General features: G+C 44.3%; 1 protein-coding gene across 1 annotated transcript in view; it reads left to right on the forward strand.

The window, feature by feature from the left end:
• Positions 1-19,532, forward strand: part of LOC137428157 (peroxiredoxin-1) — a 19,915-nt gene extending 383 nt beyond the window's left edge. The window contains exons 2-6 of the mRNA XM_068118105.2: positions 1,919-2,032; positions 2,308-2,461; positions 16,332-16,454; positions 16,592-16,722; positions 18,552-19,532. Of these exons, the coding sequence (XP_067974206.1) occupies positions 1,930-2,032; positions 2,308-2,461; positions 16,332-16,454; positions 16,592-16,722; positions 18,552-18,634 (594 nt within the window). The 5' untranslated portion in view covers positions 1,919-1,929 and the 3' untranslated portion in view covers positions 18,635-19,532. The remainder of the gene's footprint in view (positions 1-1,918; positions 2,033-2,307; positions 2,462-16,331; positions 16,455-16,591; positions 16,723-18,551) is intronic.
• Positions 19,533-24,263: the final 4,731 nt, after the last annotated feature.

Raw genomic sequence — 24,263 nt, forward strand, 5'->3', positions numbered from 1 at the left:
CATGTCATGTCATGGTGATTGTGCAATGTGCTCTCCGTACGCGTGGGAAGGCAGTTCCAGGGCCAAGGTCACAATTGTAGTTTATGTTGAAAATTGCTGCACATTTACTTCGGTTTGAGGGATTAATTATTCCTCGGTGGGGAGAAGATTTCTACTTGGTTGCTTTACCTCTTATACCCTCCCACACCCCCCTTTAATTCATTCCCCCCCTCCCCCCTCCCCCCTCCGACCCCCAATCCACCTCTTCCCTTTATCCCTTTCATTTTCCTTCCTTATTCTCCTCACTTTCCTTCCTTCCTCCTTTATCCCTCTTTCTTTCCTTCCTCCTTTATCCTTCTTTCCTTCCTCCTTTATCCCTCTTTCCTTCCTCCTTTATACCTCTTTCCTTCCTCCTTTATACCTCTTTCCTTCCTCCTTTATACCTCTTTCCTTCCTCCTTTATACCTCTTTCCTTCCTCCTTTATACCTCTTTCCTTCCTCCTTTATACCTCTTTCCTTCCTCCTTTATACCTCTTTCCTTCCTCCTTTATACCTCTTTCCTTCCTCCTTTATCCCTCTTTCCCTCCTCCTTTATCCCTCTTTCTCTCCTCCTTTATCCCTCTTTCCCTCCTCCTTTATCCCTCTTTCCCTCCTCCTTTATCCCTCTTTCCCTCCTCCTTTATCCCTATTTCCCTCCTCCTTTATCCCTCTTTCCCTCCTCCTTTATCCCTCTTTCCCTCCTCCTTTATACCTCTTTCCCTCCTTTATACCTCTTTCCCTCCTCCTTTATACCTCTTTCCTTCCTCCTTTATACCTCTTTCCCTCCTCCTTTATACCTCTTTCCCTCCTCCTTTATACCTCTTTCCCTCCTCCTTTATACCTCTTTCCTTCCTCCTTTATACCTCTTTCCTTCCTCCTTTATACCTCTTTCCTTCCTCCTTTATACCTCTTTCCTTCCTCCTTTATACCTCTTTCCTTCCTCCTTTATACCTCTTTCCTTCCTCCTTTATACCTCTTTCCTTCCTCCTTTATCCCTCTTTCCTTCCTCCTTTATCCCTCTTTCCTTCCTCCTTTATCCCTCTTTCCTTCCTCCTTTATCCCTCTTTCCTTCCTCCTTTATCCCTCTTTCCTTCCTCCTTTATCCCTCTTTCCTTCCTCCTTTATACATCTTTCCTTCCTCCTTTATACCTCTTTCCTTCCTCCTTTATACATCTTTCCTTCCTCCTTTATACCTCTTTCCTTCCTCCTTTATACCTCTTTCCTTCCTCCTTTATACCTCTTTCCTTCCTCCTTTATACCTCTTTCCTTCCTCCTTTATACCTCTTTCCTTCCTCCTTTATACCTCTTTCCTTCCTCCTTTATACCTCTTTCCTTCCTCCTTTATACCTCTTTCCTTCCTCCTTTATACCTCTTTCCTTCCTCCTTTATACCTCTTTCCTTCCTCCTTTATACCTCTTTCCTTCCTCCTTTATACCTCTTTCCTTCCTCCTTTATCCCTCTTTCCCTCCTCCTTTATCCCTCTTTCCCTCCTCCTTTATACCTCTTTCCCTCCTCCTTTATACCTCTTTACCCCTCACCTTCGTTCCTCCCCCCCCCCCCCCCCGACTCTTTTCCCCTCACCTTCCTTCCCCTCTGCCTTTATCCCTTTCACTTTCCTTCATTCCCTCAACCTTCCTTCCTCCCTCCCCCTTTTTCCACCTTCGTTCCTGCCTCACCCCCACCCCCCCCCCCACCCCTTTCTCCTTCTGCCATGCTGCTTTACACCTTCACTTCTCTCTCCTCTCTCTCTCTCTCCTCTCTCTCCTCCTTTCACTGCTTCTGTCCTCCCCCTTTTCATCCACCATTTCGCTCCTTCCTTCTTCTCTCCCTCGGCTACCCCTCTTGCTCCTTCCCTTCCTATAACTTGAATTCCTTCCCCTCACCTCTGCTCCCTCCCCAGATTGAAGCGAAATGGCATCTGGAAAAGCAATGATTGGAAAGCCAGCACCTGATTTTTCAGGCCCATGTGTTGTCGATGGAGAGTTTAAGGACATCAAACTGGCTGATTTCAAGGGTAAGTCTAGGACATTATGGTTTGGCTGCACGTGTTTGTTTTGTAGTTCTATTGAGAACGTCTCTGGTTGACCTGCCTCGGATGCAACTTTGCAGTCATTGTACCCTCGTACGATTTGAGTGTACATAGTGTTTTGATATTGTGAAACATTCTGTTCCTGCCCTCCCCCCCCCCCCCCCCCCCCCCTCAAACCACCTCAACCACTTTTTTCCTGATTAAATTATCTCTGACCTGATGCCAAACTCGTGAACTTTTGTGTATTTTATTTTGCACAGGTAAATACCTAGTCTTCTTCTTCTACCCTCTGGACTTCACATTTGTGTGTCCAACGGAGATCATCGCATTCAGTGAGCGAGCTGAAGAGTTCCGCAAGATTGAGTGTGAGGTCGTTGGAGCATCTACCGACTCTCATTTCAGTCACCTTGCCTGGTAATACTGACGTTTGTAAAGTGACAAATTAACTGTTGAAATAAATAAAATAAAATCCCAAACCAACGGGATTGGCTTTCCTGTTTTGGTTCCCTACCCGAACGACACCATAGCTTTGCTCTCCGTCTGTCCCACCTGTGGTTTTTTGCACTCCCCCCCCCCCATACCCTCTAACATATTCAACTGGTACATGGCTTTATTATAAGGTGCAGAATAAGTGAGTTTTGGGGCATTTCAAGATTTTTCGCGGAGTTGTGCTCTTTTTGAACTTGGAAAATATCGCGTTATACAAGGGTCAGTTTTCAGCTGTCCTGACTCCACAGCATCACATCCATTGGCAGGACCATGGCCCTAACCACAGCCAAAATGAAGCGGCAAAGATCGGCAGGCCTTAGACCATGGTGTTAAACCATAAATTCTCAATGTAAATATGTACCGTGTAGTGCCACTTATTGGTGGCAGAGGGTATTACAATTCTCGTTTACCTGGGCAACGCTGTTATTTATTTTAATTGAATTTTTTTGAATATATTTTTTTGTATGCAGAATCGAGGCTTGTGTAAGCTAACACATTGGACATAAACATGCACAGATACAAACACAATGAAGGGAGCGGGAGACAAAAGGGAGATAGGGAAGCGCAACAACAGAAGGGAACAGGGATGTTGGTAGATCTGTGGGAAGGGGAGGGAGAGGTACACGGTATAAAGCAGATTGACACGTCTAGGAATTTCAGGAAAGTTGGGGATTTAAAGAGGTGGATTTGGGGCGTTTTAACTGGGGTAGAAAAGATCAAGGTTTTGGATGGGGGAAGACGAGAGATGGTGGTGAACAGCTGTTTTAAAGACCTGGAGGGAGGAGTGGGATTGAAGGGAGTGGGGGAGTTTGTTCCAGAGGCGGGAGAAAAGAGTGAAGGTGAGCAGAGTCTCGATTTTGGCAATTTCACCATAAGAGGGTTGCAGGCTTTAACCTAACCATTCTGAGGTTTAAGCACTCTTTGTACTGGTAAATTAATTTTGGCACAGCTAAACTACAAACTGGTCCGGTAGCGAAGTGACGGGTAGGCTCTGTACTTATCCTACTAAAATACGCAATTTGGCATCTGCCTGGGTTTCTTTTTTTGGTTTTTTTTGACATACATTCCGTCGTTATCCAATCTCAACCAAACGTGACGGGATGACTCAGGGTTACATAATGAAGGTTGTAGAGCATTCATTTGCCCCACCTCCCCAAGGGGCTTTTCCTCACCCGAGAGGGCTTGCTCAGCCATTGCCGTCAATGGGGTTGCATGTTGAGGTGTATATCAATGTTAAGTTATATCTACCGTGGCGTTTTTCCAAGGCCACTTCTAATAACAAAATGAATGATAATACTAAAAGCATAATATTAATGTTTTTACAAAACAATATTAATACTAATAATTTTCCACTTCCCCAAGGGGTTTTTCCTGCAGTGATAACGTGTATAAATAGCTTCTATTGGTGGTTCTGTGGGAGCAACGGCCTCTACAGGAAGTAAAAATATTGTAAACCACAAACACGTTTGATTACCTTTTAATTTTTCGATAATGAAAAGCTGTTTAACAGGTCGATAATGCTGTTTAACAAAACTGAAATAAATTTGGAGAAATCCGGACATTAGTCCATGCTTATCACATGGACGATCGCTCCTGATCGTAGATCTACTGCAGTCTATATACCCCACAAGGGTAAATAACACGACCCTTCCTGCCGCTTCCGTGGAGTTCTTCCAAGGCATTTTCGTAGCGTTTTGGTTTTTCCAAAGCCACTTATTACAAACGGAATAACTCTTGTAATATAATTTAATGATATTATGAAACGATAGCCCCACTCAAGGGGCTTTGTGAATTGTGATATTGCCCCTCCCCCACCCCGACATCCTCACTGAAGTAAATGTTACGATCAACAACATGCATTTTAAGGCCATTTTCCCTGCTAGAGCGGGGGTTAGCCTTGCGGTTCCCATGACGATCTTCTCCATCTTGCCCTATTTTCTGCATCTCTCCTTGTTAACCCCCTTGGCCGCATTTCTTCTTCCACCATCTTTAGCCAAGTCTTTCTCGGTCTTCCCCGTCCTCTACTTCCTTCTACATTCATTTCCATCACTCTTCTCAACCAGTCACTTTCATCCTTCCTCAACACATGACCAAACCATCTCACAACCTGTTCCTCTTCACAGCATCAATCACAGGCTCTATTCCCATCATCTTTCGCAATTCATCATTTGTCTTCCTCTCTCAACGATACTCCACACATCCACCGAACCATTCGCATTTCCACCCTTTCCAACCTTCGTTGCTGCTCTACGTTCATGACCCATGTCTCGCTCCCATAAATCATAACACTTCTCACACATGCAGCATACACCTTTCCCTTCAGCTTCAACGGCACTCCCCTCCATCAGCATGCCACTCATTTCCCGAAACTTATTCCATGCACATCTCACTCTAGCAACCGTTGCCGAGTCTGATCCACCTTCTCCATTCAGCATGTCTCCGAGGTAGCAAAATGTTTTCACACCTTCCAGCTTCACGCCGTCTCCAAGATCCAACTCAACATTTCCTCCATGTGCAGCTCCCTCTGTGCACACCTTACATTTGAATGTAGCTGCCACACTGGTTAATGACCCTCAGACCACTACATTTTTGATGAACCCACTCAGCGCACATTGTACATTGAATGGAGTTCACTCCGACACCCTTCCTGCACACAGCACAGGGCCACTTCCCAGTTCTTTCCACCTCACCACATGCTTTACCACTTGCCATCACCTTCGTCTTTCCGATATTCACCTTCAGACCTTTTGTCTCCATACATTCCTTCCACTTGTTCATCTTTTCCTTCAGTCCACCCATACTTTCTGCAATCAACACCAGATCATCTGCATTCAACAACTCCCACGGTAAACCCTCCTTTACGTTCTGAGCCAGCACCTCCATCACAGCTACAAATAGTAGTGGACTTGGTACCGACCCCTGATGCACTCCCACCTTCACCTCAAACTCACAACTGTTCCTGTCCTTCGTCCTTACAGCTGTGCGTGCTCTTTTGTACATTGCCATCACTACTCTGGTCAACCATTCCTCCACTCCTAACTTCCTCATTGCCCATGTCAATACTTTGTGTGGAACCCCATCGAATGCTTTCTCCAGATCAACAAACCCAAGAAACAACTTCTTCCTCTTCTCCATGTACTTCTCCTGCAACTGCCTCACAATAAAAAGTGCGTCTGTCGTTCCTCTTCCTGGCATAAATCCAAACTGCATTTCGTCGATCTTCACCTTCTTCCTTATCCTCCTCTCCAACACCCTTTCCAATACCTTCATTCCATGCTCCAATAACTTTATCGCTTGGAACGAGCCACACTATAGAGGGTCACCTTTCCCCTTGTATAGAGGGATGCGGGTACTCAGTTCCCAAACCACTGGAATGTGGCTTTCTTTCACCGCCAGATTACAGATCTGTCATTCTCTTCACACCCCAACTTCCTGCTGCCTTCATCATATCTCCCACAACTCCCGTCGGCCCTCCTGCTTTTCTACTCTTCATTGCTTTTATCGCTTCCTCAACTTCCTTCTCAGTTATCTTCTCTGCTGGTCCTAAAACTGGGTTACTCTCTATGTTGCCATCCCATTCATTCTCTGTATTCAACAGTATTTCCATATATCTTTTCCATCTTCCTTTAATTCCATCTGGGTCCACAACGATTTGTCCCACTTCATCCTTCAAGCAACTCACCCCCATCACATCACACCTCTTTCGCTATCTGCTTTGCAATCCGGAATACCGCAATCTGACCCTCTTCCGAATCCAAGCGTTCTCCGAAAATTTTCCTACATGCCTCCTGCGCCTTTGCTACCTTTCTTTGCAGCCTTCTTGGCTGCCTTATAACTTTCATGCTCTGCTGTTTCTGCTCCCGTACCCTTCGCCTTCTGCCACTCCTTGAACTTCTTCCTCTTCTCGTCAATCCTCTTTCCAACTTCATCCCACCACCATGTTTCCGAGTGCCTCGGTGGGCCTTTTGTCCATCCACATACCTCACCAACGGCTCCCAACAGACTAGCTTTCATTGACATCCAACCACTTTCAAGCTCAACCACATCAACCTCTACCCTCGTCAGCCTCTTTTAATGCCTCCCTTACTGTCACCTTTCAACCTCCTCCACACCTTCATTCTCGGTTGGTACTTCACCCGCCGAGCTCTCCTCGCACCTTTCACCCTTATATTGCAGACAACCAAGTGGTGCTGTGAAACAGCCTCCTCCCCCGGATCACCTTTGTGTCCCGGAGGTGCCCCCTATCTCGCCTACGCACCATCAGGTAGTCAACGGTTGTCGACCCACCTGACGTGTATGTAACAAGCTTATTATCCTCTCTGGAACTGAGTATTACAAATCAACAAATCAGCTCCATCAGCAAACTCCAAAATCCTTTCACCTTCATTTCTCACACCATATCCAGCACCCCAGCACCCCATGAACTCCCTCAAAACCATCCATACTCCTTCCCACATGTCCATTGAGGTCTCCCCCTACCACAACAACTTCCTCATCTTTCACGTTTTCCATCAGCTTCTCTATCGCACACCAGAACTTGTCCTTCTCCATCGATCCGACCAGCCTGCGGAGCATATCCTGAGATGACGTTCACCAAGAGCTTTCCAATCATTTTCACCATCAACCTATCACTCACTCTTGTCACACTCACCACACTGTCTACAAGCTCCTCAGAAAACAGGGCACCAACACCATTCACGCCCTCCAGGCACCTTTGCCACACAAACTTGTATTTCTGTCCCTGCCTTCCCTTCACCATTCTCACACCACTTCCCTTCCATCTCGTCTCTTGCACACAACATATGTCAACTCTTCTTCTGACCAATACTTCCTCCACTTCTGATCTCCCTGTCATTGTCCCTACATTCCATGTCCCAAACCTCAGAAACCGATCTCCACTTCGGGCTGTACCCTGCCCATATGTAGTTGTAATTGTCATGGTTATCTTTTTGAGGCAGTTTTTTTATGGCCGGATGCCCTTCCTGACACGAACCCTCTTAGTAGTCTCTTTCGACACGCAGGGATGCGGTGTACCTATTCTAATTCAGGGTATACACTGGGAAACGTTTAAAACTTCGAAAGTCTGGGGGGGGCGGGGGGGGGGGTAGTGCATTACAGCTGCGGGGGCCCCGTCGGCACCACACCACGTTTGCCCGGTCAGCACCACACCACGTTTGCCCGGTCAGCACCACACCACGTTTGCCCGGTCAGCACCACACCACGTTTGCCCGGTCAGCACCACACCACGTTTGCCAGGTCAGCACCTCCTTCTTGTGAAGTAAATGTTACTATCAGGAACTTATAATGGTGTGGCATGTTCTGATCCTTTCATTCACCTGATATAACATGTTATGTCATGCATCATCTGATCATTTCAATGGCCTAATCTAACATAAGTAATCTATCTATAATTCCAGTAATCTCTGTGTGTATGTCTGTGTGTCTGTGACCGCTGTTTCTCGACAACCACGGGTCCGATATACTTGAAACTTGCCAGATATATTGCTGGGGACCTGAGGATGTGCCTTTTCAAGGTTTCATATTAATCGGAGAAGTAGTTACCGAGCTATGGCGATTTCTTTACCAAACTCCGCAAGCCGTTCGCTTTGGACCAAACCATTTCATGTAAATAGAGGGGGGGGGGATTGTCACCGTACTCGCAAGCCGTTCGCTTTGGACCAAACCATTTCATGTAAATAGAGGGGGGGGGGATTGTCACCGTACTCGCAAGCCGATCGCTTTGGCTTTGCGAATGGACCAAACCATTTCATGTACATAGAGGGGGGGGGGTTGTCACCGTACTCGCAAGCCGTTCGCTTTGGCTTTGCGAATGGACCAAACCATTTCATGTAAATAGAGGGGGGGGGGATATAATTTTAGATATATATATATATAGTACGGGCATGCCCTAGTCTATCTATAATTCCAGTAATCTCTGTATGTCTATGTCTGTGTGTCTGTGACCGCTGTTTCTCAACAACCACGGGTCCGATATACTTGAAACTTGCCAGGTATATTGCTGGGGACCCGAGGATGTGCCTTTTCAAGGTTTCATATTAATCGGACAAGTAGTTACCGAGCTATGTCCAAAAAACGATTCAACCAATCAGAGCAGCGAGTTATCACGTGTGCCGAACGTGGCGAACAGACTCTGCCTCGGACGGCACATTTGAGAGCGTATTCATTTATTTCACGTTGGCAAACTATGTTGCCGCTATGTTGGCGTTAAACTATGTTTTAAAACTAATTAAAACTAATTTGCGATTCTTTCGCTTTCCTGCGCGTTTGTGCACGCTATGGCGATTTCTTTACCAAACTCCGCAAGCCGTTCGCTTTGGACCAAACCATTTCATGTAAATAGAGGGGGGGGATTGTCACCGTACTCGCAAGCCGTTCGCTTTGGACCAAACCATTTCATGTAAATAGAGGGGGGGGGGGGGGGGGGATTGTCACCGTACTCGCAAGCCGTTCGCTTTGGACCAAACCATTTAATGTAAATAGAGGGGGGGGATTGTCACCGTACTCGCAAGCCGTTCGCTTTGGCTTTGCGAATGGACCAAACCATTTCATGTAAATAGAGGGGGGGGGATATAATTTTAGATATATATATAGTACGGGCATGCCCTAGTAATAATAATTGGCAATAATAATGATAACATGACTCACCCCATGCCGCTCCGTAGTGAGCGGGTGTACTAGTCGTACTAAAATTCAGTCAATGGACCTGGGTGTGGAGATATACAAAAAAAAAAAAAAATACAAAATGTATACAAAACAAAATTGATCTGAGTTTCAAAAAGCGTATACAAAAAAAAACTGATCAAAATGGACGATTTTTGTCCCCCGTCGTCGCACCGCGGAGCGAAAGGTGGACTATGGTTTTCCCGTGCGTGCGTGCGCGTGCGTGCGAAAGCGAAGGACCGCATTCGAATTTGGTGCGGGTGCAACCCACGTCAAAATCCAAGATGGCCGCCGCCATGTATGTCTGATGCCATGTATGTCCATGTATGTCTGAACCTTGTGAGCGGAATATCTTGAAAAGTAAGCGAGGTACCAACTTCTAATCTGTTGTGTGGGTGTATCTACGCATAAGGAAGAACGCTATTCAAAATTGGGTCGCCACGTCAAAATCCAAGATGGCCGCCTCCATGTATGTCTGAACCTTGTAAGCGAAATATCATAGCATGTTTTCTGCGTCTTCCACTTTGTCAACTCACATCACTTCCCCGATGGGGGACCTAGGCATAACGCTTGTTGATTTTGATGCACGTGCGACGAAAGTTTGATTGTAGTGATTGTCAACATTGATTATCTCAAGTGAATCTTATCCTGATGCTAAATCCATTGAATTGTCTTTGGTGATGCCACACTCCACCCTGACATCCTTCAGACAGGCAAGGTGCAGCCTCTTCCCTACTTTCAGACCTTGAAGCAAATCACAAGCTGGTCAAACTTGGAATATGCCTTTAAATCCTGACTAATCTCTCTCGCTGGCTCTTTCCATAAGGACTGTCGTGCAAATCTACCTCGGGCCAAATGGCAAGGATGCAGTGTACTCCAGTCTGCCCTGTTTCTCGCTATTGGCTTGGCTTTATTTCTCTTCTCCATCCCATCTGATTTCTATCCTAACTCCCCCCTCGACTGTTCTCCTCCAGCTTTTTCCAGGATGTCCCACTTTCCTTCTTCTTTTGGGCTTCCATGACTGCAGTCAGTTGTCTTTTATTCTTAGCACATGTCCAATCCATTTCCATCTTGTGGTCTTCACTTCTTCACTGATCTTCATTACTTTGGTTCCTTTGAGTATTTGTCTTTGATACGATGTATGGCCATCTAATTTTCAATATCCCACAGACATTTTAGCATAAATGTGTCGAGTTTCCAATTGTCCCCGTTATTTCGTTAGTCTCACATCCATATAGTAGTACTGATTTGACACGTGAATTGAACAATCTTATTTTAGTTTTCAACGTATAAATGCTTGGGTTTTATGAAGGATACCACAGCTTTACAAATTCTGTCCCTAATATCTTGCCCTCCTTGCTCGTTGCCGATGGACTCTATGTAGGTGTACTTATCAACTCGATTTTGATGCTGTTCTCCAATTTGACATCTATTGCCTTTATTACTATTTGCCCTCAACCTCTGGTAGTTTCTTGTTTGATCTGAGTCGTGTTTTTGATGTGAATAGATTCATTTTTAACTCAACTGGACTACCGTCCAGTTGAGTTCATCACATACTGAACCCTCCGTCTTAACTTTTCGACGTTAACACTCCAGCGTCCACAAATATCAACCGATTCTGATCAAACTTGACATGCAGCATCCTTACCCTAAGGACCAGGTTGGTATTACATTTCAGCCCGATCCGTTGAAAAATGGTGGACTTAGGCGACCATTTTGTTTTTGGTCATGAAAACGACGTTAACACTAGCGTCCACAAATATTAACAGATTTTGATCAAACTTAATGTTTAACCCTTACCACACAAGGTAGGTTGCTATTGCATTCCAACCCGATCCGTCACAAAATGGCCGTCATAGGCCGCCATATTGTTTTCAGCTCGAACGACGTTAAGACTTTAACGTCCACAAATATTTATGGATTTTGATCAAACTTGGTGTGTGACTCTTTACACACGAGGTAGTCAGTTCAGTTGAGTTCTGCTTCCCTGGAAGCTCTAGTTTTTTTTGGTACTTTTTCTTGCATATGTTGGTAGCTTGATGACAAAAGGGCAATGTTAGCAAAGTTAGTCTTCCAGTCTGGTCCTTGCTTCACTTTTGTTTTTACCATGAACACTGATTCCTCGATCCCTTCCAGCACTGCACATTCACCATCATGCAAGATCTGTACCATTCTGATAATTTTGCGAGATTCCCTAACTTGCTGTGATTTTGTAAAGGCTTTCCCAGTGCACGGAGTCGAAAGCTTTTTCAAAGTGCACAAAAGTAGTGTATAAAGTTACCTGTGGTCTGCTCAATTATGTTGTGCAAAATGAGGATTTGCTCCACTGTGCTTCTACCTCAACTTAACAATGCTTTCTAATTGTTTATCAGTGCTCTTCCAAACATTTTACTGGGAATGGAGGTTAAAGTAATTCCCCTCCAAGTTCCACATTCTGTAAGATCGCCTTTCTTTGGTATTTTGACAATTAACTGCTGCTTCCACACTTGAGGTACTTCCTCTGTCAGAAATTCTGCTGAACAAGTTGTCAAGCCATTCCTCTTAAGTAATTTTGCTGTAATTCCATCCTAGTCTCAACTACCATTCTTGGTCTTTTCGTTATTGCTGGTCTAATTTCTGTTTTTTGGTACATGACTTGTGCTGATTTATTTAACAGGATTGCACTCTGTTATAGGATCTTCAGGTATTGGTCTATTTAGGATTTCTTCAGAATGTTATCCACTTTTCCTTCTTTGCTGTTTCTTCTATTAGTCGAATTCTGGTCTTTTCTTTCACTGCATTCAGTTTTCTTTCATTACAAAGGGTCTATGTAATCACGTATAGCTTTCATCCTCAGATTACCCATTGTTTTTTCAGATGTCATATTGTTGCGGATCTCCCGGAGCCCGTTCCCGTTACAAAGGGGGGATTATACCCTTTTTTTCCCCCTGGGTCTTCGGGTCCGCGAGGCCGAATCGCCACTTCCGGAGCAAGCGTGAAAAAGGGTATCAGGACAACTTCGCACGTACTTTTAACCCACGCTGCCACGAAAGCGGGGACCGAACCTCACACAAGCCACGCTTAATCGAGTACGCCCGAGCAGTATGCGTATCACGTGACTCGTGCTGTTACTTTTATGGAACCCGATTCGAGCGGTTCCATTTGTACCATGCGAAGTCAATTGATGGAAGGGACGAACGGTCAAATCAAAGGAATAACACTTTATTTACATTGTACAATGATTTGCAGAAGGAAAGGGGACACAGAGCAGAAGCTTAATCTTACTTATCCCCACACAGAGCCCACTCACACACATGGGGAGAAGTTCACGTGCCGAGCGCGCTCTGCCGTCGGTCGCTCCGGGGCAGCTTGCCCGGCGTGGCTCTTGGATGTTCATGGCACAAATGCAGGCGAAGGCAGGCAGGAGAAAATCACCCATCTGTGGCCTGGCATGGGTCGTCCTCTCGAGCGCGCGATTAATACAGCGCAGAGCACGGGGAACGGGGGAAAGTTCGTGTACAATAGGTAATTCCATTCGCTCTTTCTGCAGCTCCACTCGCGTTCTCAAGCTCAACCCAACTCACTCTCACGGGGAACTAACTCGTCTCACAGGGAACTGTAACTCAGCACTTGAACTCACGATACACTCCGGCTCTCATTTTACCCGGAACTGAGGTGTGGGGGGGGGGGTGGCTCGGAGCAGGGTTTTATGGCTCCGCCCCGACTCGAATGTTCCAAACCCTGCCTCTGGTCGTCGTGGTTAGCCACTCCCCTCTAGCCCTGATTGGCAGCTCGTGCTTACCGACCACTCCTGTAGCGCCTCCCTTCGGCCTCGGTAGACTTGTTCAGGCCTGCCACGTGGCATGCTATCGCCAAAAGAACACCTAAGCTCACTGGCCTAAACGCAAAACTAAACACCGGAAAGGACTACGCTTACATTCACTAAGAAATAACTGAACTATCGCGAGGCTTCATGTTGTGGTGTGTCTACCTACGAGGGGGAATTAACCTTTATTCCAAAACCACAACAATATCGAGGTCATCTGCTCGTTTCCTCATCACGTCTTGTGCTTTTCTTAACTTTAGCCATATTCCTGTATTATGTTTTCACATTTTTATTCTGACTTTACCTATTCCACATTACTCTTCAATCTTCTCTCCTCAACTAGCTCCCAAGACTCCTTACTGATCCATGGGTTTAGACTTTTTTTTTTCTTTTTTTTTTCTTTCTTGGTAACCCAGCACTTGCCCTTTAATTGTATGTTCTCAAAAGTCTGCCACTTTCTCCCAACTATTTCCTCTGATTCATCATACTCGTGTAGCACATCATATTTGTTTCCTATCATTAATGAGAACTGTTTTCATTGCGTTATTTAAAAAAAAAAAAAATTCTGGTCTTTCTCACTTGCATTGCTAAAGCATACACTGGAATCACAAAGCTTCACATAAAAAAAACCTCTGGCATATATTATTTAAGTGATTGCTCTGCTATTTAACTCGTGATTGCTCTGCCTTCTCAGGCATCAGAATTACAATTCCATGGTGGTGTCCAGAATACAATTTTACTGTTCCATACTCTGTCCACATGCATTCACTAATCTCCAAGATATCAATATCTTATTTACCCAACTCCTTAGCAAGTTGGATCATATGTCGTGATATGTCAAGTTGAGTGGATTTACCAAGCATGAATAGTGTTCTTGTATTCCAGCATCCTATTAGTTATTTTGGCCTGGTTATTGACATTAGTCACTGAGCATCCTTTCAGCTTTGGTCCAGAAGCTCCATACTGTCCACAAACTTGATGGCATCATCCTCTGAAATTTGGACCATTGCCTCACTATGACTTTGTCTATTTGGACCATTGCCTCGCACATCAGCTGGTATTTGAGTTTTGCTTGCAATTCCCCTAACAATAGTTTTGAACTGAGCAGGTTCTTGGCCCTCTGCAGCAAGCAGGTTTATTTTCAGGATTTTCCTTTCCTTAGCCAGAGCTTCGTCAGCCTAACAACGCAAGGTGTTGGTTTCTGGGATGCACCTATGTGGCGGTGAGGTTGACTGTGCTCTACGAGTCTATGGCTCACCAGCAAACTACTACTTGCTTTTTGTCCATAACTGAGCTAGCTGGCCATGACATCGGCTGTGATGCCAAGTGCATGAATATCCTTGCACACCTCCCTCCTATCTACTTAATCCTCAAGTTATCAAACTTTTGGGCCTCAATCACTCATGATCTTTCTTGGGCAAACCACACTTAAGTTTTTCATCCAAACCTGTTAGCTGGCTGGACATCCTCAGTCATAAAAGGTCCTTCCTTGGCAGACTAACTCTTGTGCACCTAGAGGCTTTCTTCCACAGCTTTATGGAATATCACTCTCCCCTCTGGGCTGGTGCCCCTGCCTCACATGGTGCTCAACTTGATACCGTGGAACCCAAGCCTCCCCCCTTATTTGGGCCTTATTTTGGACCTCTCTATTTGGACCTTTGGACCTTTATTTTTCAAGGTCTTCAAGACTGCTGTTAACCACCATCTTGTATCATCCACAATCCAAAGCAATGATCTTTTTGACCATCAACCCTCCCCCACCCCTACCCAATCAAGCTCACTTTCCAAATTTCCAGTTTTTCTGTATCCACCTTGTCCACCCCATGGCATGCAGCCTCTGGTTGCTCCCCAAGACAACTTTTATACAAAAAAAACCCCCCCTTTATTTGCAATTGAGGACAACTCTTAACTAATAGACTCTCAGCAGCGTGCACATCTCAGCCAGACTGAAGACTTTATGCTTTGTATCCCACTGATAGGCTGGATCTGGACTTTAACCAAAATCTATTCGGCTTGTTCTTGTCGCACACACAACTAGTTTATAAATTTGTCAGTCAGTCCGTCCAACTTTTTGAAATATAGTTCTTGGGATCCATCTCAATGGTGAAGAATCACTTAAGGGGAGGGGGGGGGGGGGGGGGGGAAATCTGAACACCAAAATCGAATCATTCCATCCTTGCCCCGGGGTTTAGAATAGGTACACCGTATCCCTGCGCATCGTAAGAGGCGACTAAGGGTTGGCGTCAGGAAGGGCATCCGGCCATAAAAACATTGCCTCAAACAGGGAACCATGATTGTCATGGGGCCCGCAAGGCTAACCCCCGCTCCAGCGGGGAAAATGGCCTTAAAACGATCATTCATTCATATTCTTGTCACACCTAACCTGTCCACTAGGATGGTTCTTCAAAATGAAAGTTAGAAAAGTCATGCTCCTAACACTTAAAAAAAATTTGTATGTATGAAAAAAAAAAGCCTTGTGAAATTTTAAGCCATTTTGACTAAATTTAGGGGTTGCACACGAAGTTTGTAATTTCACATATTTGGCTCACATAAATGTTTGGAGTTGATTATTCTCCACTGCTATACATGTAAATGCAGTTGACCTATGACCTTGCTATGTACTGCACATTTTGAAGTTTAAGTTTATTGAATACAGTACAGCTGTACTCTGATGTATGCAGTTGCTCTCATTGAAGAGTGCAATATTGTCTCCTGACGAGATGAACAGCAGACCCAGTATCTGCTTCAAGTTGTGACATTGCAAGAGATTTCCTGATTGCAGGAAATCGACGCTAATCGGGCACAAACATTGGGTGGCTGGCAACCATGAGTCACTGTGCAACCCCTAAAACTTGATGTATTCAAAAAATATTTCACATACAGAAGTTTTACCTAAATACCCCCAAAAAAATAATCAAAGGTTAGGAGTAAAACAATTCATAATTATTATTTTTTGCCTTGTGTAGCTAGGAATCACCCGACTGTCAGTTTCATCCGATTTTGTCTAACATTTTGAGATATCCCGCTCGGACAGGCAAATGGGCGGGTGAAAATGTAACCTCTGTCAACCTTAGGTCGTGGAGTTAGTTGATGTGCTGATATCAAAAATGCCCGATTGGTACATACCTTATTATTAAAGCTTGCAACGTTGATGTTTGGAAGCAATATTTGTGAGCAACTCCTTCCTCCCTCACTCTCCTAAACCCTCTTTGCTGCTATTTGGGCTTACCATCAATTCTGAACAGGTAAGTATAAATAGTATTGTGATGAATTAAATGTATCTGACTGGTGATTAAAATTTCTTAACAGGGTGGAGAGATCTCGAAAGCAAGGTGGTCTCGGTAACATGAAGATCCCACTTCTGGCAGACAAGACGTGTGCAATTGCTCGAGACTATGGCGTTTTGAAGGAAGATGAGGGTATTGCTTACCGGTGAGTCGTACAACTTTTTGAGAATCGAGCTTAATTTTATTGTAAAATATAGATATCTGAAGGTTCTGTGATTCATATTCCATAACCTTTTAAGATGTTTTTGTTCATATATTTTTCTTCCCCCTTCCCTTCCATAGAGGCTTGTTCATCATTGATGGTAATGGAATCCTGAGGCAAATCACAATCAATGACCTGCCAGTGGGACGTTCTGTTGATGAGACTCTTCGCTTGGTGCAAGCATTCAAGTTTACTGACGAACATGGAGAGGGTAAGACTAACGTTACTTCATGGTTGCATGCCATTGATGTGAAATGTCCTCGTAATCGTGAAAAATCTTGTTTTTTTGGAAATTGCACTTCTCAAACATTCAATTTTACTATGGATTTACCTGTGTGAATGTATTTGTTTAAAAAAAAAAATTGTACTAGTGGCTTTTGGCCTTGCATTGTCTGGATTTTAACATCCCTAACAGAAGTGCATAAAAGATTGCAGATATGGCTTTGCATAGTTGCACAGTATAGTGATGGGGTAGTCGATTGGAAAGCTGGTATTTCAAGAAATACAGGAATTACAATGCGATGAAGTTCCTTGTATTTGCCAAATAAATCTAACACAGGAGTGGCCATTAAGTGCATTATGCCAACACATTCCTGCCAATATTCTTGTACCTGTCTGTCCTTCCCCTATGATTCCAGTTTAAATGTATTTACCGGTTCAGCTGACATGAGTACCTTTCTGGAGCCAGTGATTTTAAGCCAATGTGGGAAACTGAATTCACAGAATCCGTGACTTTAAACTGAAAATTAAATCTGACGAGGGGAAAAATGGAATATACAGGAAATTACAGGAATTAAAAAAAAAAAAGTTTGGATTTACTGGAGGCTTTTTGTATTGTCAAGACACATGGAAGAGCAAGAACACTGGACATATCAGGACACAATATAACGAGGAACAGTAGAGGGGTGAAACTGCAAGGTTGAAGGACAAAATAGGAATTGGATAAATTATGGGTTTGGGGAAGAATGAGGTGTAGGGGAGCACACGAGGTTCACAAGATTTATACGGAAGGAAAAACTTGGAATTTAGGAGGGGGAGGTGTTGATGGGGATGGAAAGTATTGTATCATGGTTTCGGCTGGGGAATGACCTGAGATGGTAAACAGCGCTTGAAGACCTGGAGGAATGAGGAAGTTGGTTCCACAAATGGGTGATTCTGCATGTTGGGAGTTTTATCTGGAGGCTGATGGTGGACCTTGTGTCCTATTTTAACTGGGAGAGGGGGGGGGGGGGGGGGAATTGGAAAGTGCAGAGGGTGCAAGATCATAAAGGTGATAGAGGATAGACCATGGACCTGTCTGCACTGGGAAAGTGATTGACCTATAGACTGTTTTATGGCAGGAGATTCCAATAATCCTAAAGGCCTAGGTTTCCATGACCAAGGTGTGAGGAGGGGAGAGCAGTCAGTACTCCAAGCTGTGGATGAAAGCCTTGTAGGTGGACAATAGTTCAGGCAAGTTGGTGCGTATTATTCACAGGTGCACATGCACACCTAATATTTCACCTTCACAAAATTAATTTGTCTGCTCTGGTGTGGCAGCTTAGCACTTCTACTGTGTCGTTTCAGAAAATAGTTGCTGGACTTGATGGGAAGGGTGAAGTCATGTGGCTATACACTTGAGGTTCCCCAGCGGATTGCTCGTCTACTTTTGCTTTGTTGTGAGGTCGAGCACGGAAGGCTGCGTACTTGTTTATTCATTTTCCAAATAAACTATTGCTTGTTCTCAGTATTATGGGTGGACGAGGTCAACTTCCACCCAGACGGTCACAAATTTAGCGACAGAAGGTCCTTGGGGACGTCTTCCAGGAAAGCTGAACAAATCTTTACTTCGGTTTCCGTTGTCGCCTGTCGTGCGGTCTTCAGTTCAAGGGATGGGGGCCGAGCGAGAACCCTCCTACCAAGGGCTGTTCCCACCAATTTTATAGTGGCCGTTATAGAGCAACAAATTTCATTTATTTATTCTTATTCTCTCCCGACCCTCCCACTCCCCTTGTGGCATCTCCACCCACACCCCGTTTAAACTTTTTATCCTGTATGCAGTGTGTCCAGCCGGTTGGAAGCCAGGAAGTGAAACTATAAAGCCAGATGTGGTCAAGAGCAAGGAATTCTTCTTGAAGCAATGATTGCTGAAGATTTGCATGTTTCCCTGCACTGGTTTTCCTTTTGATTGTTGATTCAACATTAGTTTTCCTGTCCTCACTTGGATATTTCCTTTTCTATTGTCCACTTTATTATTTTGCACTGAGCCACTTCAATAAAAGCAAAGCAGTTTTCTGTCGTCCTCATTCAGTGCTCCGCTCTTTCAATTGTTGTGAATAAAAATGCGACTAGGCCGGGGAAAACTCCTCAGGATCCACCTCGGCCAGAGTGGTTGTTCTGGCAACGGTAGCTGCTGCAGGCTAAATTTGGACAGTATTTCTCAACAGTTGCAGATTTGTCTTGTAATGATTGCATCAAACGGGTGCTTCCCAAGTTTGTGGCATTCGTATGAAGAGCCCAGCTTGGCCCTTCAAATGTAAAATTGGACCAGCATACAAGTTAGGCCATTCGGTAGCACTTGATGTGGGTTATTTTTGGCCATAGTCTTTTGTGAACTTTACGACCAGGACTAACATTTGAAGTTGCAGGGATTCGTTTAACCATGGTACTCGTGATGAGCAGCAGCTAAAGGTAGTAGATGAGATCTAGTTGAGGGATTTCATTGTGACCTACCCAACCTACACAAGACTATTTGAGCTGTTCTACCATCCTGTTGAACCTAGTGTCAGCAAACTGGAAGCATGGCATGTTTTCAGGGGTATTTTCCTGCCAGTGTTGAAATTGTGATCGCTGTGTAGATCAGATTTACTTACCATTGGGGTTTTGTATTCACTTCCAATGTTTTGTCATTTTTTTTGGTTTATTTTTCCTGTTTAACTGATTGCTTGTTTTCAGTAACTGCCAATTTGTCTTGCTTCCTGTTTATGAATGTTTTCACAGTATTGACAGTGGAATATCAAAATAAAAATTCACTTGGCCAAACTACTTTTTTGGGGGAATTTCTCAACTAACCAAACCATATATTCAACTTGCATATGACCAAGTGATCATTTGCACATAGCAGACATCCAGAATCTGATTATTGGTTGCGGCATCATGTGCCTCGTGGTGAAACGCGTGTTTAAAGTTTTGCAGTTCTGTTTTCAGTTGATTTTAAATAATATTAAAATTTTGCAAACTAGGAAGTTCCAGTTCTTCAAAATTTATCCATAACTTTCCAGGCCCCCTGCATTTGCCTGCATTGTGCAGTTCAGTGTGGAAGTTTTGCCTCTGAGGCCTATGTGGTTCTGCAGTGACCGACGTCTCCTCTGCCAGCATGGACTGTGTGCCCCTGTTCGTGAATGTGGCAGTCTCGGTCATGTCTGGGTTCGTGACCTTTTGGACCATTCCTGCTGTGGCCAGGGTTTTGAGCAGAGATTGTGATGGAAAAATACCTGAAGCTGGACAGTCGTGAGTGGTGCCATGTTCTGAGCTCTGCTTTGTGCCCTCGGGCTGCTGGCAAGATGGTGACATGTTTTTTTTATTGTTTTTTTAATCTATTCATTCCCCTCTGCCCCCCCCATAAATTTGGCTCTTGGTTGCACTACTGGGCTCCGTTGCGTGCATCGCCTCAGGTTTGCAAACGACGTTTTGGGCCTGCTTTGGTGTCATACTGACACTCCTTGCCATTGCTGCCCTCCCTCTACTCATGACTTGCCTGCTCGCTGTCGGACCAACCACAGTGCACGTTCCTTCACCCTTCTGCCTGCTGCATGTGGACTTTGATGTTCTCTGACGTGTGTGCATGGAGCATTTTAACTATGGAGAGACCCAGAACAGCATTGTTTGTTTCTTTTTGTTACACTTCATGGTTCCTTTGCTGTGCACCTACTGGTTTACTGTACCATAACTGGTTGTTTTGTTTATGATCTACCTTATTGCTATTTACCTCCGCCAGAGGAGAGGGTATTGCATTTGAGTCCGTCTGTGTGCACAGAATAAATGATTTTCTCTAACTGTTGGTCCGATTGACAGGAAATTTTCACCATAGGTGCAACTCCACCTGTATAATTTTTTTTTTCAATGACATGCAGTCATGTGGTTCGGCCGCCATTTTGGAGAAAAAAAAAACAAAAGAAAAACTTTGCACCTCCATCTGTGCTGAATAGAAAAAAAAATTGAGACATGGCTCTAAAGAACTCCATGGGGAATAAAATGCTAGTCATAGGTGCCTCCATTATGACGTCATAATTCGACAAGTACAAAACCATCAGATTTCTTGAGTCATGTAGGCAAAAATTGGTGGGGAAAAAATAAATAAAAATCGGTCACGGGGTTCGGCCGTCATCTTGGAAAAACAGAAAAAAAAATTGCGCCTCAAAGCAATGCATAGAAAAAATAGACATTGTAAAGAACTCCATGTAGAATAGCATCTGTGAATGTCATTGGCGCCTCCATTACGATGTCACAATTCGACAAGTAAAAAAAAAAAAAACTTCATCCGATCAAGGTAAAATTTCTTGAGCATAATCTCGGGATAAATTGGTGGAGAAAAAATAATAGCCATCGGACATGTGGTCCGGCCGCCATATTTATGTTAACGCAAAAGCCTTCCCTAAAAACACGGCCTGGCGAGGGTCTGCAATGTATGATTTCTCTTGTTTTAATTGCAATATTTTATATTGGCTTTTTTGGGGGGGCGGGGGGGTGGATGGGTTCTTTGACAACTTTATATTGGTGTATGCATTTCATAACTTTCAATAATATCTTGATTTTGGTATTCATGAATTTTGTGTGCTTTATTACTTGTTTTCATCCGTTTGTTTGTCTGAACAAGATACCTTAAAGTTGTGGACTGATTTGAATGAAATTTGGCAGAGAGGTAGTGTGACAAGGACGAAATGATTAGATGCTGATGAAGATTCGGATCCGGCTAGTATAATTTTTTAAAAGTGATTCTTCACCATTGAGAGATAGGGTGAAAAGCGATTATATAACGATGTGACTACCCTTTGGTGAACACCGTAGGGTAACACGGATGACCAAACAAGCTTTAACACTCCGAGGTGTTCAGTTCAATGGCGGAGTTAACACGCGTGAGGAGCAAACGGAGAACAGAAACCGGAGAGCTTACCTTCGCGGCCCCCACCAGTAGTCCTCGAACCTGTAATAAATACTCACACGAAACGGAATTAAAATGCACAAAAATAAACAGGTTTATTTAATAAAAGGCTGGTAACAAGGAAACGACACGATAAAACTACATTCGTAAACGGCATGTCCCCACAGATGGGAAAAAGAACTGGAAAATATATTTGTTTGGTTATTTAGTGGGCATGCAGCTCAACTTGGCCGGGATGTGTCGTCAATCGTCCAGGCCCTCCCCGAGCGCACAATCCAGCTGGAGCTCTGGTGTTGGCGGGGAAAAAAGCCTCACTCGCCCTCGTTCACTAGGCCGCGCTCGTTGGCACGAAACAGGCCTTACGTGTGAAGCGAACAGCATGCGTGCAGCCCGTCCTCTGGACAGAAAACCGCAGTTCCCGGACCGCGGCTCTTCCTCCGCACAATCACCAGCAAGATGTCCCAACATGGCCGCTCACGATGAAGCTTCCCCGTGCAGAGAGCAAAGCACAACCAAGCGCAAAAGGGACGTTCGCTCTGAATCCCAGACGCCAGAAGTAAGAGGGGAAGGAGAAGAAGATTCCGGTACACAACCGTTCACTGCCAGACCAAAACCAAGAAGGTAAAATGTCCACCACTCCAACCACTTTGTACACGCTGCTCTGACGTCATCCGTGCCTGTCTCCCCAATCAGCGAGTCCCTTCTTACTTGTCCTTTCTGTCAATCAAACCCGGACCAATCACTGCCCCTCTGGGCGCTGCTCTCAGCCTGCCTGTCCTGTGCGATTCACCACGTCGGGATAATCAGCGCTAGTGCTTCATGCATGGTTTCCGGTGGTTTTATTAATTAGTGGTGTAGTTATTGGGTGATTTTGGCTAGTGTATAGTGCAGTGTCATAAAGAACAAAGGAATAGATTACAGAGGTATTTACAAACAGGGAATTAATTTACCTATAATCCCCGAGCTAATTAACAAGCACCACCCTTCGTGATGGGGACGAAGGTACAAGCTTAACCCGACACTCCGGTCTAATACAAATTCCCTACTTATTACATGGGGTGGTTCTTCTTCACGACAATCGGAGCACACTTATCTATACATTCTACCTGGTTCTAAGGTAATCATTGTCTACCCACTACAAACGTAACATTTCAAAAAGGTTATGGACGAGTTGTGGCTAAATTTAGTGGATGAGTCGGTTTGGTGCCAAGAACAAGCCGATTAGATTTTGGTTCAGGTCCGAATCCAGATCCGGCCTATCGATGGGATACAAAACAAACTGCTCAGCCTGGTGGAGGTGTGCGCTCTACCGAATGCCGTTCTAGCGTTAGATGAATGTTTTAGTTTTTCTTTTGTATTATGTGCAAGTCTGTTAGCGCCTTGAGCACACTGTAGGAAGGATGTGTGATTATGTGTACATTATTATTCGGTAGAAGTTGTGCTTTGAGTGGAACATGTCGATTGTGCAAATCTACGAAAACGGTGTTTTATTTCAACCATTCACAGGAGCTATGTAAGATTGGGCAGGTTTGCTATTTTGGAAATGTAATCACCAGACAATACACAGGGTTGGTACAGTCTATTCAAAGGTCAAAGCCTTTTCACATTCTTGGTTACCCTGTCAATGAACAGTCCATGTGATCTTGTGCAAATCTGTTGTATGGGAGGTAGTCCTAAAATGAACATTGGTCAGGTGACCCATTTGTGGATACGAAGGATATTTCCTTCGGATTTAATATGTAACGTTTTAAAAAGAAACCGCAGATGAAACGAGAGTTTAACCATCACCAAATTATGGTGGGGGTGAGGTTATCATTCTGTTGTTAATCAGATCCTAACTCGGAATAAAGTATTAAAAAAAAAAATATATATATATATATAATAATTTATATATATATATATTTAAAATAAATATCAAAATAAAAAGACAAAAAAAACGTAATGGGTCATAAACAGTGTGGAATCGTAGCAGTCATTTGATGGGATCAAGTAGGGGACTTTGGAAAGGAAGCACCAGTCAAATTGAGTTTGTGACTTCTTTAATCGATATACGTATATATATATATTCTTTTTTTTCTATTTAAATTTATTTTTTCTTCCCCGTATGGCAATGTGGCATAATCCACCCCCACCCTCCTAAATTCCTTGCCCATGCCTGTGTGGATTATCCATGACTCTTCCTACCCGTTTCTCTTATTTTTTTTGCACACCCCAAAACCCGACTGGCAGTTCAGCCTGTAGGTATGCACACTCGTCTCTAAGCTGTCTCGTCTGTGTTCACATCTTGGCCCGGCTATAAACTCATCCTGGTGTTTTGCAGGTAGGGAGAGTCAACGTGCCGTCCCTTGGACGGACATTAAATGGCCTCCCCTTTACTGGCATTCGTTGGCGGACGTTTAACACCACACGGTGTCCTTCGTGAGTAGTCGGTGAGCTATCGTCAGCACCATGAACAAATTCCTGCCCTACCCAGCAGAGCTAGAGCACTATCGGGGGCACAGCCGATGACGCCACCCCGCAGCCTTGTGCTGCACACGAAAGAAGATCTCAAAAGTCGAAACCCTTTTTGCTGTCATCGGCTTCCATAGTCCCATGTCTCGTTGATCGCTGAT

This window comes from Myxine glutinosa, chromosome 1 (genome assembly GCF_964187855.1).
Source record: "Myxine glutinosa chromosome 1, kmMyxGlut1.1, whole genome shotgun sequence".
Classification (NCBI taxonomy): domain Eukaryota; kingdom Metazoa; phylum Chordata; class Myxini; order Myxiniformes; family Myxinidae; genus Myxine; species Myxine glutinosa.